Source organism: Oreochromis aureus, linkage group 10 (genome assembly GCF_013358895.1).
Source record: "Oreochromis aureus strain Israel breed Guangdong linkage group 10, ZZ_aureus, whole genome shotgun sequence".
In the NCBI taxonomy this organism is placed as follows: domain Eukaryota; kingdom Metazoa; phylum Chordata; class Actinopteri; order Cichliformes; family Cichlidae; genus Oreochromis; species Oreochromis aureus.
Genome location: NC_052951.1, coordinates 23,042,651 through 23,060,952, shown reverse-complemented (window position 1 = coordinate 23,060,952; position 18,302 = coordinate 23,042,651). Strand labels below are relative to the sequence as shown.

The 18,302-nt window shown below is 40.0% G+C and overlaps 1 protein-coding gene across 2 annotated transcripts in view; it reads right to left on the bottom strand.

Annotated features, from left to right (window-relative positions):
- The window catches only part of stk32a (serine/threonine kinase 32A), a 63,301-nt gene that overhangs the window by 20,142 nt on the left and 24,857 nt on the right, over positions 1 to 18,302 (bottom strand). For both annotated transcript variants that reach the window (XM_031725943.2, XM_039618928.1), the window contains exons 6-7: positions 7,679 to 7,716; positions 1,046 to 1,135 (exon numbers count right to left, since the gene is read on the bottom strand). In XM_031725943.2, the coding sequence (XP_031581803.1) occupies positions 1,046 to 1,135; positions 7,679 to 7,716 (128 nt within the window). The remainder of the gene's footprint in view (positions 1 to 1,045; positions 1,136 to 7,678; positions 7,717 to 18,302) is intronic.

Here is an 18,302-nt window from a genome sequence, read left to right as displayed (position 1 = left end):
ATCGCTTACCCTTTCGTCTGCGGATCTTTATCTATATTACACGCAGAACTGTGAGGAACTATACTCAGAAACATGCACGCTCTCACACAAATCCTCCACCTCTCCTTTAGGTTTGCTCTGCCTTCTTGCTGAAACGGAAAAAGTGTAGCTTATCTACTAAAGGTTCTTAGAGGAGGGGAGGGAGGGTTCTTTTTTTCCCAGAGCAGCCATGAATTATCTATTATACCGAAGAGAATTCACCTGGAATCTGGTCGCACATTGTTCCAAGATCATATTGTAACCTGAATGCACAATTTATAAGGGAAAAAGAAAACAAAAAAGCTCACAATTCACATGCCCCCTTTAAGCATGCACGCAAACACATCCAAACACGTGGTCATCATTCATACTGGCCTCAAATCCTATTCAACCTATCTGATCTCTTTGGAGCTGAATCCACATAAGCCTGATTTAAGACTCATGATAAGGACAAAACTGAAGATGTGCTGGAAACAAGTGAAAGCAAGTCCTTTATTTAATTTTATTGTATGATTTTTACAGTATGCAATAAAGACTCAATAATGTACTACATATATATTTACATATATATTAACTACAAATATTTTTTGTTATTTTTTTTGGCCCCATTAAAAATACAAATGTAGCTTCACCTTGTTCACCTTAAAATAAAGTTTTATTTATTGGATTTAGTTTTTTATTAATAATGTATTAAAATGACAGATGTTAATTCACTCAGTCAAGCTTTGTGAACTATCCATCTTTCATCTCTTTATCATGTGTATTTAAATATTTTTTAAACAAAAGAGTTTTTGTTCTTTTTAAAACTACCGCCTCAATCTCAGAGCCGACCCTGCAACAGCATTTGCACAATTCTTTTTCTAACTGAAAATTGAAGCAGCCTTTGGAACATCCAGCGGTGGAAGCCCGCTTCACCGAAAGCTGACTAACCAAAGATTTATTGTGTTGATTTCTTAAGATTAAAGGGCAGAGTTTCAAACCGTTTCAATTCCAGTAGCCTTTTCTTGTCAAAATGTCATTTTCTTACCCATGTATGGTTTGGTTCCAGCAATGGATGTTGCTTTGAGGTCGTCTTTTACAATGGCTGCGATGTTGAAGTCTGTTAGATGGACGTGTCCTAAAGAACAGAGAGATTATGTTACCTCAAATGACCGTGTCTCATTCTTGACAACTGACCTGTGTCATCTTGCATTGCAATATAACACATACTGCAGGGTTTGCCATGCACACAGATACTGATATAGTGTGTTATAAAACCAAGAAGTTTAAAATGCATTTTTCTATTAATTCCCATTTCTTTTGCTGTTTTTTTGCAGTCTGAAGTATTTTCAGGTACTGGTGTGTGACTTTTCTAAAGCACATGGAAGAATATTTGGTTTTCTGTTATTATCAAAGGAGCTCTGTTAATGAAGTTGGATCACTGTGACAGCTGTGTAGCAGAGCTTAAACATCAGTTGACACTCAAATGGTGCTTGAGTACGAGTAAGGCTTTATTGTTTTTCTTTGTGTTTCCACCTTTTTTCCTGTGGGTATCACAGTAGTTAGCACTGTCACCTCCCAGAAAGAAGGTTCCTGATTTGAAGCTCGTGGACGGATGTGGCCGTTCTGTATGTCTGCATGTTAGGGCAAGTGGTGTCCCTAATTTGGCTGTGGGTATGAATGTGAGAGCGTTTGTGGTTGTATGTGTCTCTCTGTTAACCCTGTGGTGGACAGGCAAACTGTCCATGGTGTACCACACCTCTCACCCCAGCACAGCTTGGAAAAGTCCAAGACCCCCGTGTACCTAAAATAGATCAGCAGTTAGAAATGATCTCTCTATGTTTTCATCTGTTTTTGCTTTACAGGAGACAGATTTAGACAGGAGATTTAGACCGCCAGAGTGAGAAGAAAAAGACAGCTGTCCTCAAAATGCTGCACTGCTAGGACAAAATGATCTAGTTTGTCTTGAATAGACTTTAAGCAAACTGTCAGTCTCAGACCAGCTCATTGAGAACCGGGGTTTCCATTGCCTCGGCTGAGTTGAGTTTAAGGATGAGCACAGTCTCTGAGGACCGGTAACACGTGCTTTTAGGCTAATGGTTTTGCCACGGTATTATTAATTGTTAATTTCTCAAGATTGAAGATTCCTTTTAGTAATTATTGTGCTTCATAAGGATATAACAAAATGGATCTACTCCATTTTTGCTACTAACAAGAAAAAAAAGCAGAATTTACAAATTAATAATAATGATAAAAATTAAAACATATTATAAGTGATGAAATGTGGAGAATGAATTCAGCTCAGTCTCAGCCTGAGGAAGGAATTAGCAGAAACTTCTCAATCAACAGGGACAATGGTGGCAGCAGGGTGAACAGGATGTGGATGACATTGTTTTGGCATTATGCAGACACCTCACTGATATTACTGTGTTAATAGCATTAATCAAAAGATGCAGAGCCTTCTAGTTTTGAGCTATGCACGAGTTTGGGAATTTAGATAGTTCCTAGTGCTCCTCCTGCATAAGTTTACAATAACTTGGCAAAGGACTTTTGCTTTGTACGTTTCCTGTCTTAACTACAGTCTTTTCTGAGCTTTGTTTACAACAATGGAGAAGTGTGATGACAATGACAAGTTCTCTGTGATATAGAAAAACCCAGGAACCTCAAAGAGCTCAGCTTACTCCACTTCACATACACTATATTGCCAAGTATTCGCTCGTCTGTCATCACATGCATTTGAACTTGATTGACATCTTGTTCTTAATCCATAGGGTTTAATATCAGTCATAAACTGATTATGGTGAGAAGGCCTGGCTTGCAGTCCTGGCTCTGATTCATCCCAAAGGTGTTCTATCAGACTGAGGTGAGGACTCTGTGCAGGCTAGTCAGGTTCTCCCACACCAAACTTCCTTATCCATGTTTTTATGAAACTTGCTTTGTGCACTGGTGCACAGCCATGTTGGAACAGGAAGGGACCATCCCCAAACTGTGGTTTAGCCCAACTCCTAAAAAACAGCCATACACCATAATCCCCCCTCCACCAAACTTTACACTTGGCACAGTGCAGTCAAACAATTACCATTCTCCTGGCAGTTGCCAAACTCAGACTCATCCATTAGGCTTCCAGAAGGAAAAGCATGATTTGTCACTCCAGAAAACACGTCTCCACTGCCTTAGATTCCAGTGGCAAAGTGCTTTACACTGCTGCGTTAGACTTTTTTGCATTACGCTTGGTGTTGTAAGGCTTGGATGCAGCTGCTCAGACATGGAAACCGATTCCATGAAGTTCTGTATGAACTTTACTTTAGTTAATTTGAAACCTATACGAAGTTCGGAGGTCTGTAGTGATTGACTCTGCAGAAAGCTGGTGACCTATGTGTCCATCAGCATCCGCTGACTTTCTCCATGATTTTATGTGGCCTAACACTTCGTGGCTGAGCTGCTGTTGCTCTCACTCCCTTTGCTATAATACCACTAACCGCTCACTGTGGAATATTTAGCAGCAAGGAAATTTCACGACTGGACTTGTTCCACAGGTGGCATCATATCACGGTACCATGCTACAATTCACTGAGCTCCTAAGAGCAACCCATTCTTTCACAAATATTTATAGAAGCAGTCTGCATGCCTCAGTAGTTAATTTTATACACCTGTGGCCATGAAAGTGGTTGGAACTGCCGAATTCAATGATTTGGATGAATAAGTGAATACACTTGGCAATGTAGTATACATTGATTTAACAGTGGAGTGTGTATTTGTATTTGTATGAGTACTTTTTTTTTCTCAAATCAACAATCAACTCCCTATTGTTGATCGTGTTAAGCAGCAGGATTTTAATGAATTGCTTCGAATACCTCATAAGAGGTGCGTCACAACAGTTGGGCATCCATGGAATAGTTGCCAGTTACAGTGGATGGATTTAATAAAGTAGCGGCTCTTGACTCGTGGGGTGCATTATGAGTTAAGCTTAAGTGGATCCCTGGGTGATTCTTTTTATTTTAAAGTACCTTTCCCACTGTCCCTGCTTGTGAGTGTTTAAGTGGCCACTGAACAATGGTTCAGCAGGAGGCCTGGTGGCTTAGTTATCTAATGTGTTTTATGGGATTACCACGACAACTGTCAAGCTTTGCTTAGGCCATATCCTGCTGCTGCATAGCTCTTCTATTTTTAGTATGGCTTTCATTACCAATACCTCACAACATGCACCCAAATCAATTTCTTGGATCCATTTTTGTAGCCACAGTTATGTGTATTAACACTTACTGCAGGGCCATACAGCATAAAGTTTGAACTTTTCCCAAAAAGTGACATCATCCAGTAAATTGTGCACTAGATGTGAGATGTAAGCAACCAGAGGTTTCTTCATTAATACACTTTTAACCAATGACTGTTTTCAGGTAAAATGCCCATCTGAGGACTGAAAGAAAACTACCCTTACAGTTTATTCTTAAGTGTTATTTAAACAGCATAACACAGTGCATCTCTCTTTTTTCCTAAAAAAACTGTCTAGAACCTCAACTAAATCAGCACTGTTGCCTCGTTTCAGTCTTTTTTATATTAATATTATTACACTGAAAGCATTTGAGCCAAAAAGGATTTTGTTCTGCATCAGAAATATTTGGAATTAATGTGTTAATATTCATAATCTTTTTGATCTGTGAGCTGTTGTTGAGGTAATGCCAAAACAAAGACCATGGATTGAAGTCTGCTGAAATAAGCCATCCCAGGCTTTTCTCAGTCAGTATCTCGCTAGTGTAATAATCTTTGTTCGTGACATCGGTGTCGGGTTGTCTCACCGGAGTGTGTGTAAACTCTGCAATCAGGTGCCACTTTTTCCACCTTCCAAATCCCTGTGTGCCTAAACGCTGTTGTGGAATCTGATTTATGCCACATAATACCACAATGAACAAGAAGCAGTTGAGCTGTCAAATCATAATGGTGAAATAATGAAAAAATAAAGCATACCTAATTGTTTTAATGAAGACATTATTTAGCCATGGAAACATGCTTTGCCTTCACTCAACACATGCAGAGACTTAAAGTAACCTCAAGCACACTAATCATTAATGTTCCTCATTAAGGTAAAAGCCGGTACTCCGGAACACCAATTTCAAGCACAGTGATCGTTTTTTATGGCGTGAAGATTGCTAGTTGACACAAACATGGAAGTCATTACTATTTTAGCTTGCAGGTGTGGATTAGCTTGAAAGCTCCCTGCTTTCTCTAAAACAGAACGATCGCATTCTACCTTTCATGAGTCAGATGTGAGCTGACGTGCCATATGTATGCAGAGGCAATTATCAGTGTTTGTTTGGTAGTGGAGAAGAGACCCGTGGTTTCAATCACAATATTCTTTTAATGTGCTGTGTGTCCGTTTTCGTAGGAAAGGTGCATATAATCTCACAGTGGATAAAATAGACCTGGGCCTCCTGGAGCTTCACTCAGCATCCTAAGTGCTATGCTGTTTAACAAACCAACGTCACATGTGCACGAGTAAATTGTTTTTCTCTATATGAAGCAGCTCCCAGAGGGATACAGGAGCACAGGTCAATTCCAGCTTTCAAAATGCAGAAGCAAACAGCTTGCTACCCCCCTCTGACACCTCATGCTGTTTTAGACTTCAGTGAAGAGGTAAACTAAAGGTCTGTGCAGGAAAAAAAAACAAGAGTGTGGGCAGAATGCATGACGAGGAGAGAAGTGCTTAGTGAGTTTTAAAGGACGCACACACATACAGACAGGAACCACAAGTGAACGTCTGTTGTCCTGTGGAAATTAGGCAGGAGCTGGCAATGCTGCCTTTTTTTCTTTCCCCTCCCTCAAATGCTCTTTCTCTCTGCTTCTCGCTTTTATCTCTGTTCTTTCCTTATGCATCTCTGTCTGTCTTTTGTATTTTTTCTCCTTTGATAAATCTTTTCAGAAATGTGTGTTCATCACTTTCCTCCTTTGTGTTGTATCCTCGCCTCACGCTCTTTCTCTGTCTGTCTTTCTTTGTCTGCTTGTTGTGACAGCAGGGCTGCCATCCCACATATCCCCTTGGCTCTCTTGAGCAGCTGCCCCATGCCCTCTGATATCTAAGGAGTTTAGAGGTGTGTGTCTGTGTATGTGTGCACTACACTGCAGTATATGAACAAAACGGACACTTTGATGTGAGGCGACTTTTTAACACAAAGGAAATAATTCTCCAGTGTAGTTAGTGAATTAGTTATGCACTGATTTAAATATCAGCAGTGCACTGCTAGACAGCCTTTCCTATAATGATAACCAACAAAAACACCGTAAAGTCTTGTCCCTGTTAAGCTAGATTTAAAACCTACTGCCAAGCAATTAATGCATTTACAGTCCTGTAACACGGTGAAACAGAGAAAACAGGAATATGGCAAACAAACTAACATGACCTTAAAAGACAAGTGCAAATAAATATGAATATAATAATAAAAATATGATAAATGGATAAATAAGATATATCATTTTTTGTTAATAATGCCATGTTTTTACTTGTGTACGAGTGGTACCTGTAGCCCGTTCAGGTTGCACAGATAGGCCAAATCTTTCAAAATTGCGCACCCATCACATTCTTCACAAGAAGGTTTGTTGTGTCTCTAAGGACAGTTTAAAAAGGGGTGGAGATACAAAGATGGGTGCTTTCAAACACAGAGCTGGACAGGGCCACAAAAGGCCATCAACGCAGCAGCAGGATTAGAATCTGCTTTTTTGTATGAGGAACAGGAGGAGCACTACCGGAGCCCAACAAACTGACCTCCAGCAGGTTAATTATCTGTCAGAAAAAACCCACTAAGGTGGCACAAGAGCCCGATATCCTTTAGTGGGACCTGTTCTCACAAACCAAATCTATCCAACTCAGTTTGCATTTGCCAAGAATATACCTCACAAAAACATCCACCTGGACGATGCTGCATTTGAAATTTTGTCTCCGGACTCTTTCGCAGCTGTCTGCTTATGCTTCTAGATTAAATCCCTGAACTTTAAGTGACTGTGTGTTATAGTGTCATGATTGAGTGTTCCCTCGTATAACAAAATTTGGAATTCAAGCCTATTTTTGCCGTTCTTACATAAGAACAATTCCCATTCTTTTCTTCACAGTGAAGAATACAGAATAATAAAACGTCGTCTACTTACTGAATCGAGAGCTGACACTAAAACCTGTTATGAAACTCTATCAATAATTCCATCCTTCTGACACACACACAAGAATTCTAAGTAAGTTTGTCTTTTCGCACATGGAGAAGACATGATGAATATAACCTTGTTTTCCACTCCCCTGTTACATCACTCCATTTTATTTCATCCCATAGTTCAGAGAGAAAGAAAAAAAGCTTCACCTAAATGTCACACAGCTTCAGCCAACTCAAACTGACAGTTTGGACAAAACATAAGATTTCACTTGTGCAGGCCTTCTCTGGTAAGAGGCATTTTCCTGCTTTGTGCTGCTTTGTGTTGCAAGACCTATCTAGTCAGTAAATGTGAAAGCTGTCTCTGTGCATTGCAGCTACTTTGATCTGTGCAATTGTGCAACCCAGAGGTTAAAGGTTGGGTGAAATTCTTAGTTAGAAGCAGTTGAAGTGTTGAATTTCTAACGTTGAGTCTTTTTGATGGAAATTTCATTCACTGACACTGAAATTAATTCATTAATAAAAAAATATAAAGAAACAGGGAATCTTACCATGTTCATCTAGTAGTATGTTGTCAGGTTTGATGTCTCTGAAAAGGGACACAAAGAATACGGTAAAATTAATCTTCGGATATCACAAATCAGAATCAGATTTGTGTTTGCAAATCACAAAGTGATTGTGCAGATATGCAGCACAATTTGTAGAAGAAGCATAATTGGGATTTGCAGACCCCAAAATAATCCAAATAATAAAAAGCAGTGTTTCTTAAATAAACAGTGGATCAAAGCACTGATTACTTGTTGAACAGACACCTTAGAAAATGACTATGATCCTCGAGATCCAATCAGGAGAATGAAAGACGGCGAGTTTCAAATGCATCAAAATCACAATTATAAGAACACATTCACATTCACATTAAACATTCTATCCAAGTAGGATATAACTTTGAAGCTATTGTCATTTTAGTGCAGTCAGGGGAATTGTGTAATAACTTCTTCTTTAAGGTAGTAATCTGTGAAATCTGAAACTTTGGTGTGTTGCGTCATCCCCTGTGATAAGCGCACAAGGCTCTGGTGTGCATAGCAATTCCCGCAGTTCACCTGTGAATAAAACAGCGTGGGTGGTACTCTGATGTCTTATTTGCTGCTGGTGACGTTTGAGTTTCTGTAGGTGGCACTGTCATCTCTGCCAAGGAGCTGAGATTACTCATATTAATTACTTAATTCTTCTCTTCTTTATCCTAAAAAGGCCTTATATCTGCTTAAAAAAGGAGGTGAATGTACAGCTGACTGACATGCTGTCGTTTTGAATCATTTCACTTAAGCAAAAAACTATATTTTATAAGGAAACTTTAAAATGGTGCTCTCTTACATTCGCTGTGTGATGAACACAAATGAATCTTAACCATTTATGAGAGAATGGGGGGCGTCAGGTTAAACTGTGGAAGCAGAAACCTGAAACCTGAGAAGAGTGACAGGTGTGGACTGAGACCCTTTCAAAAGTCACAGCTTCTCCTCACCATGTGCTTGTTTTTCTCCCATTTTCTACCACGTTTTTTTGGGGGGGAACATTTTTGTTTTTTAACCCAACATGCACTTACTAGGCACTTTATAGCTGACTAGTACTGGACTATGCACTTGCTGCAAATTTGACATCCATGAGGCAAACCTCCCATCCAAGATGGCCTACTGATTTGAGATCTGATGACGAGACTCAGACTCCTCACCGTTTTTCCAATCTCCTATTGTCCAATTCTGGTGATCCTATGTGAACTGTGACCTCAGAATTATTTTCTTAGTTGACAGGAGTGACGCTCAGTGTGCTCTTGTCCAACTGCTTCAAGGTTTGACCTGTGTGCCCACAGATTCTTCATACCTTGGTTTAACAAGTGGCTATTTGAGCCTTCCTTTTAGCTTGAAGCAGTCTAGCCAATCTCCTCTGACTTCTGGAATCAACAAGGCATTTTCAGCCAGAGATCTGTGGCTCGCTGGATATTTTGTCTATAGAAGGTTGTGTAGGAAAATACCAGCCTGTCTGAGACCAACAAACATGCCGTGTTCAAAGTCACTTAAATCACCTTTCTTCCCGATTCTGATGCCCGCTTTGAACCTCAGCAGGTCGTCTTAAATATTTATACATGCCCAGATAAACTGAGTTGCTGCCAAGCGATGAGACATTTGTGTTAATAAGCAGCTTAACAGATGTAATTAACAGTGGCCGGTGGGTGTTTATCATCAAGAAGCACCACAGTAACACCTCACTGTCCTGCTGAATGTATGTTTGTGGAATTAGATCTAAATTGTAATTTAAATATAAATAGCCCTGTTCTACTCTTATGAGGTATTCAAAGCATTTAAAAGATTATTTAATCAGCATATAATAAAATAAAGTACACAAAAAGAAAGAAAGAATCTGCTTCCAGTGTAAGTTTAAATTTCGTTACTTTAGTTCAGACATTTTATTTATCTTATTATTTTATTTTTAACTGGACAAAATTATTCATTTATCACAGAGATTATTTTTGCTAGGAGATTTTGTTCCTATTTTTAGTTGTATGTTTTTTAATATAGTGTGTTCTTTTCTCCTCATCATTGAAAACAAGAGGACTAAGTAACGTATGCTAAAAAAAAAAGTATCCATAGAACTACAGGAAGTTAACTGTCAGGGTGGAAATTAATCTGAACAGAGAAACACTGACTGCCGATTCCCAAACTGTTATAGTGACAAAGGCATCTGCAACAATACCAAGATCCCTGATGACAATCAGCAACTTCAAAGAACAGTTCAGTGTCCAATGACATCCCTCCTGGCCATTTTCAAAGTTCAAAGCATCGTTATTCTCCACTTTTCCTTGTTTTCATTGATCTGTATTTGACACCGTCATCTGTCTTTTCCATACCATGACACTGTCTGCCCCACTGGGACTACTCCTAATATCCTATGTGCTTACACACTTCTTTGCATTTCACCTTTTCACCTTGGTGCCTTCTAGCAAGCACACTGAAACCTAAAACTCTTCAGGCACACACAAAAGCACAAACTTAAAAGTGGCGGACAGTGTCATATTCTGCTAATTACCATCCTCCCTGTGTGAGACTGATGTGCCGGTGTGGCTGCAGACTGGATTCAAAAGACTGGAAGGGTACATTGTGTTCTCAGCTTCACTATGTTCTCTTGTCTCTGGAATATATCACCACTGCTCTAAAATGCTTTGAACTGGAGCAATGATATTCAATATTCAGAGCCCTCCTCAAATGTTCCATTTTTGCTTGATGATCAAGCAGCATTCGTTCTGACATCAACTTTACTAAATGAAGACATCTAAGAGGAGCATATTGTGTTTGCATTAAATGGGATCCGGATAACACAATCAATTGACCTGAGTGTTTTTGATGTAAAAATTTGATCTGTAATCAGGCTATGGGTGTATTTCATAATGTGAGATAGAAATAGTATAGTAGTAGTCCATGCTAAATGGAGTTTTGTCAGTATTTGAACACCTTGCAAAACCTTACACATACTGGATTGCGCATCCTCACTGTTAGTGGGTGTCTCATCTAATTATGTCTTTTGCCTATAGGAGAACAGCAGGACTTAGCATATCAAAGGCCACACTGACCTGGACTCTCTGTGTGGCTTTGTGTGCATATGTGTCTGTGTGTGTTGAACACTCTTGGAGACAAGGAGAACCTGTAGCATTAGACTTGGCTCTTGGGCGCTCTGGCAGATCGAGTGGCACAGGCCCAGGTGGGGGTAAGAAAGGTCGACCATGTAACCCTTAATTAGCTGACATTTGCCTCAAAGGCTGGCACTGAGGGGGAGAGGAGGGGCATGTGTCGTCACTAAAAAAGCACACCGCAAGTGAGAAAAAGGGAGCATCTTTTACTGCTAAAGGCCAAGCTGTCATTGTGATGCCACGGGAGGCAGCAGGGGCCGAGACACCTGGCTTAAGAGATAAAGCAAAGCGGCAAGTCTCATTAGGAGTTGGTGCATGGTAAAAGCCGAGCTGCTGAGATAGAGGTGATGACGGTGATGACCACGAACGACTTTGTCTTTTGGCAGATGAAATAAATGAGCAAGCAAACAGCAAGTTTTGACTTGAAAATATTCCCATTGTATTTTCAAAAACTCACATGATCCATAGAATGCTGCAAAAAGTTGCACATCAGCAGTGGAAAATAGCACAATGCAAATATCTAATCAGTCAATCACATGGCAACAACCCAGTGTATTTAGGCATTTAAATAGAGTCAAGAGAAGAAAGGTGAATTAAGTTATTTTGAATGTGGCATGGTTTTTGTATCAGATGGACTGGTCAGGTATTTCAGAAACTGTTGATCTACTGGGATTTTCCCACACAGCAACTTTTCTGGCATACTTTGGGACCCTTAGTAAAAATCATCAGGCTCAAATCATCTCAAACTGGTTTCTTGAACACCCAAATGACCTCCACAGACACCACTGGGATGTGCAGGAACAGGAGCTTTGCCTTGTGCAGCACACAAATGTGTAGCAACTGTGTCATGCTGTCATGTCAATATGGACGACGGCATCTGAGGAATGTTTCCAGCACCTTGTTGAGTCTGTTCCATGGCGAATTAAGGCAGTTCTGAAGGTGAAATAGGAAGGTGTCGAGCCTATAATGAATGGTCCAGAGAGTGAATATACATATGTAAGTAACATCCATCCATCCATCCATCCATCCATCCATCCATCCATCCATCCATCCATCCATCCATCCATCCATCCATCCATCCAGCTACAGTTGCAGTTACAAGGATTTCTGCTGATTACTTAAAACTCTTCAACTCACCTTCAAGTCACAGTTTTAGACAAGCTAAAGGGAACTAAGCTAATAACATAACATATGCTTGTTTAAAATATAACAAAAGAATGAACTGTCCCACCCGCTGGTTGGGCTGAACCCTTTATAAAAGTGCTTTTGCAAAAGAAGTGCCAATATTTTTATAAACCTAGGGATTAAAAAACCCATTGACCAATTCTCATTTGCATTCAGTTGAAAGATCCATGAATTAAATGCTAGTTTTCTTTCACAGCAGCTGACATAAATTCAATCACACATAATCAAAAGTAGGTCAGACGGCTCTGCACTAATGTTGTCTAGGGAAAAAAGCAGTGTTAGTATTCACAGGGTTTTTTTTTCCTTGACTCAGCATTAAATCAGAGAATGTTTACTCTGTCGTTTACCTTGTTTTTATGACCACATAATCACAGTTGGAGTAGAGGAAGCCCATTCAGTATTCTTGGGATTTTGAAAAATAATTCCCATTATTTAGTTTCCAGTGATCTGGATGTGAGGTATCTGGTCACTATGGCCTAAAAGAGGACATGAGACATCTCACCTGGTCATTTCAGCTAGCTGTTTGTCATGTGTGTATTACCCAGGATAACTGCAATGCAGCATCTATTAGTGCTAAAAAACACATGGGTCTGTTTTAGCCTTAGCCACACCAGGACTGTGTGATGATTGGACTGCTTGGTTAAGTTACACCTTAACCCACAGGAAAAGGGATGAAAGAGCTATACTTGTTTCCTTTCCTTTCTATAATGGAAATTGCAGGGGGAAAAAAACTAATGTATTTCTTTCTTGCACTGACAACCACCAAACTGTGAGATAACAACTTGTAATCATCAGCCATTCTTTGTCACTGCTGGAGTACTGCAAAATTGTTGCTTAGATGAACAAGGCGTTTTTTAAAATAAATTCTTTCAGCCAAAAGTAAAAAGGAAAGCGTAAAGTATTATGACAATTTACATATAATTTGACAGCTGTGAATCTCTGCACAGAGATATTAAGTTTATATCCTGTACACAAATTTAAATAGAGGGGATAAAAGTGCTAAATTTGAAGAAATAGTTTGAGGTCTAATAGCCACACTAAAAGAGTGTTTAAGTCAAAAAACCTATAAAATTCCTGAGGCATGCAAATAAAGAGCTAGAGCATTAAATCGTGAGAAACAGCAGGAATAGTGGCAATTTAAGAAAACACAGAATGCATAGATCATTGATATTCTGTATGGATAAACAGAGAAAATGAAGCGAAGGACGAATGAGAGAGCCTGCTATGAATAAGAAATAGGAAGAAATATAGGAAGCTAGGGGCAAATTAAGTAAGAAAGGAACAAAGAGCAAATTAAGCAAGTAGGATTAAAGGGATAAAGTGTGAAATAGAAAAAGTGACCAAAATTTTGGGCTCCTCTGAGTGAGGAATGTGATGAAGGGCCAGAGAAGCTCAGTGAAAGCTGATCCCCTTAGCTTTTCTCTCAGTTGACTGACCCTACAAGCTATTAGCAGGATCTAATGGCCTCATTACAGCATGCTATGAGAGGCAGAGGAGTAACTGAGCCCTGAACCTGGTCACACGACACCACGCTGATACTCGACCAGGCCAACACACCTGAGAACAGAGGCTTGTGCGCACACCCACACCCACACACACAGGTCAGACCATTAAAAAAGCACACGTAATAATACACATGCTGAAACCAACAAGACAGAAGCACACCTGCTTACATTAGATGTGAACTGTGAGGCAGTAAGGGCTCCTGGGGGGATTTTAGGGGAAGAAAGCCAGACTTGTTCTGACATGTTGCGATAAAAGTGGCAAACAATCTGCCACATGCGATGACAAAAACACTAAGCAGTCGGTCTAAAATTAGCCCACACGCACATCCTGTGACTATGACTTTATTGTTGTATTTATTGTATTGTTAATTTGCAGGGAGATCTAAAGAATGAAGCCAAATCAAGCATTTAAAGCCACATAGCAATTACATTATTACAATTTAACTTGACCATTATCTTCTTGATTATTTAACAGTCGGTTAGTCCATTTAATGTGAAATAATGAAAATCACTAGAGGGGCAAAACCTTTAAATAACTAGACACCCAGCCCTGGCATCATGACTTATCCTTTTAGTTTTTTTGTTAAATCTTTGAACAAAATGCAAAATTTGTTGATATGAAACCTTTAATCTTGCTGTTTTCTAAGTAAAAAGAAAGCGATTCATAGCTGCTACGGTGAAATTGGCGGTACTAGTTTTCTGCTGGCAGTTTAATCACAGGCTCTTTCATGGCTCGGCCGCTTTAGTAGCTTCTCCCCTCTGGAATAAAAGCGGAGAGCTGTATGAGCTCGTGCCGCTCCCCCTCTGTCACAAAGGAGAGTGGAGGAGCTCTGGAAGCCCCAGAAAGCCCTCAGCTCAGCTACATCCCACACTCTCCGAACAAGCAATACACACATGAACACAGCTATGCACAGTTTTTGTGCAGAAATATGCACGCGCCCACAGATTCACACAGTGTCAGAATCCCTCAGTTCTCAGCACCCACGCCCACCAGCCGCTGAAGAGCGAGTCAGACAGCCGCTGCCTTTGAACGTGAATTGAAAGCCCAACTTGATCCACAGAGACTAACTGCTCCAATCCAACAAACTGCCTCATCTCTCATCCACCCTTTCTTCTTCCTGTTAACGGCAAGCAGCTCTGACAAGTGCGAGAAAGAGACAGGTGTGCGTGTGTGTGTGTGTGTCTCCGTCCTCTTGTTTATCCACATGTGTAAACAATATTTTGCGTGCACCAACAGTTGAGAAGAGAGACGTTCATTCTTTATTCATCAATAAATGCCGACTGTGGCCCGGTTAACAAAGTTGGCCCTGACGAGTTCCCGGACTCTGGGAGAGCGGCGAGCAGACACGAGAAGCAGCCAGTCAGCCCTAAAAACTCGCATCACAATTACTGGTGATGAATAATTCACAGAGTCAGAAACATTCAGAGATTGTTGCAAAAGAAATAAAATGTCATCTTTCTCTCTCTCCCTGCCTCTTTATCTTTGTCTTTTATCACCTTCTTTTGTCTCTCAGTCTGCCTCGGATTTCCTGAATGTGCTGCTTTCTCCTTCCTCCTTCTATTTTTTTTTAAATTCTACAGAACACTTGTGAATTAAATACACAAGCAGTCAATTAGTGATCTTTTTGGAACAGACTTGCTTGTAAACAGTCTATTGTGTTCACAGCGCAAACCTCCTCCCATCCTTTAATCTGCTATTGTGAGCTGAGGCTGAGCTGAAGGAGATTTTCGACAAAGATAATGCTCAATTCACCGTTTTTTGTTGTTGTTTTTTTGGTGGAAATCAGGAAAGCTAGTACCAGCTGGCACTTTAATCTGCATTTATGAAATATGAGCATATAATTTCTCTCTCCCTCTCTTCCCTCCCTCCTGTTTTTTTTCTTTTTCTTCATCTGCTGGGAAATAAAACATTAACACACTCCATGAATAAAGGATACTTCACTTGAAGACCTGACAAATGCTCCCCATCTCAAACAGCTGATGGAGAGTAAGAGTAATGACTTTGTCTGCATCCATGCATACCATTTACTATCTTTTCTCCTTATTTTTAGAGCACAAGAAGACCCACTTCCTCTCACCTTCACTTAAGCAGATAGGTGAATTAAGATCATATTCCCTTTCGGCAGCTTAGCAAAAGGTCTCTTGAGGAGAAGAGGACGGAAAGAGCAAATAAATTATTTGAAGCACAGCTATGTTTGTGCCACTCCCTCTGAGAAAGAAAGAGACCCTGCACAAGAAAAAACTAAGAACGAGGATGTACAAGAGTAGAGCATGGATAAGAAATACAGTAGGAAGAGGAAATGGCACAAGAGGTGAAAAAAGGCAGCAATAATGAAAGAGATTATGAGGGAAAAGGTACTGCATGTGTGTATACATGTGAGAGAGAGGCTCAAAGAGGAGATGAGGGGAAGAGATCAGAGCTTGCAAAAGCAGAGCCTCTTTAGCTGAAATAGGGTTGCTGCTGCAACAGATGGGTCTCAGTATGCTTCAGTTCATTTAATAAGAAATAGTAATGTCAATAAATAGACTGGTTAGTTTCCACAGAGGCAAAAGCAAACAATGGGATCTGTCAGTTTTTTCAGTATCTTTTGACTCTTTTGACTTAGTTTTTAGGTCCAGAAGATGATGAAAGTGATTTCAAATGTCTCATGTCAGTTGGTCTGATAGTTACCTATGCTTATGCTCATACTGAGGCTGTTTCTGAGGCTGCTGGCTTGTGGCTGACTCTAAATTCTGGATAGTTTTAGCCACTTAACCTTTGTTGGCTTCTTTCAAATGTTTGTGTTCAGTTGAATGAAAGCAATTTAAGTATCTGATTAAGTTTGTTCTTACAATCTTGTTTGTGGTGGTCCCACTTTGGCAAACTTTCATCTTAACTCAGAGGGAAGAGCTTTCACGCTAGCAACATAGCATGTGGCTACAAGTGTGTGTGTTTGTATCGACTTAACTGCAGCACCGTGTGGATGTTGTGCATGCATGAAAGCGACCAGCTAGCAACTGGTTATACATGAGGCTAACCAGCGGGTCAGGGCCAAGAATGCTTAAAAATCTGCCAATACCAATTCCTGGCTCGTTGATCATTGCATCTGTAGTTTAGTTTGAAGCTTTTTAAAATACTTTTTGGACAAGAACAAAGGTCTATCCCACAGGAAACAATACAACATAATAACAATGTAAGACCAATTTAACATTTGTCATGACCTTTTAATAAGAAATTGTTTATATTAAAGCAATTAGACTTTGTATTACTGGTTACTTTGTATTGTTAGTCTTAGATCACTGTATTGTTAACTTTGAAGTTATCTATATGAATGACAGAAACCATCTGTATATTAATGGTCCTTACAGCTTTATCAGGCATATCCATGACAGCAACAGATGGAGCCAAGGTACATACCTGTATGAATTTTTCCATACATGCATTGCAGGATGTAATGTACGCGCAAATTTCTTGTTGTAGTGTCAGCACTGATTATATTTAAGTATAGCCACACTTTTGAAAATTTAGTTGTTTCCACCATTTTTACTAAGAGCACAATCCTCCAGCGTGCTGCACAGCAAGTGAGAGATACTCCTTCCCCTTGCACAGATTGTCTGAAAGAAGGGTGTTCCTCCCGGATTAGAAGGAGCAAAAATGTTTCATGTCATAAAATGTTAATCTTATTGCCAGTTAAAAAGTGACTTGGTCAAACAAAATGTACCATTATTGTAGTTTGGATCTTTCTCCAAAACAATTAGAATCCCCCCAGCACTCTAGTGCATTGTAGCTATCATGAGGACACAATGGGCAACTGAAGTGGTTGATGAAAAAAATGTGGTGGTGACCAACTGACTACAGCCCAAAAATCACTCAAATAGACCCCCTTTAACTGAGTCCACGAACCTCTGCTGCCATCCTGGCCAATTGGCATAGCAGCAAAGGCATACTGGCCTGAATACAAACCCTCCTTTTCATCCTTTAATTGTCTAAGCCAATGTCCAGCACCTCGTTGCCATCGTGGTGAGCAGCCAACTCAAAATGCAGCTAGCTGGTACCCTGGTGGGGTTCTGGCTCGAGCTTAGCTAATAAATCATCACATTCTATATCAGTCTGGCTGCCATTAGGGAATCTGATCGAAAGCTCCACGCCTATCTGATGATGCAAGTATATGCAATTTAGACTTTTGCCTTGAAATGAGGAGATGTGATTAGGTGTGACAGACTGAGTTTTGTAGTAAGCTTAATAGAAAAGTGAACAGTGTCCTCGTGAAGCTTCAACATTCGGATGCTGTAAGATGATGGAAATGGAAAAGAGAACATCTACTACAGGTGCTTAAGATGAATGTGCTGCACTACCAGTCTCACTCATTCAGAGTTAGTCACATCGCTATCTCTCAGTACATTAAAAAAAGCAGTGCAGATAGCAAATGAAGACAACTTTTAATAAAAGAATCCATAATTGCATGCACTGCAGCAGCAATCAGTGCTATAACATATTATTAAAGTGCTATCATATAAGTGCTTGTTTTCATGCACTGCTTGTAATTTAGTGGTTAACAGACAAAAAGTCCCCCGGTTGAGACTAAGATGAGACACAAACCTAGCTTCAAGGGGTCACAAGCAAGTGTAAGCCTAGTGCCGATCCCAAATCTGTGTCAAATCAAACATGTGGTTCTGCCTCATGTGGGGACCCTTTCAAAATAAAGGAGCATCTGAAGAACCTTTGAACTTAATGCCTCATTTGAATGTCAAGTAACTATTTACTACGTTTGCATGTAGCTTGGGTTTAACTTACTGGGTTGAGTAGGTGACCCATAATGTTAAAGCAGA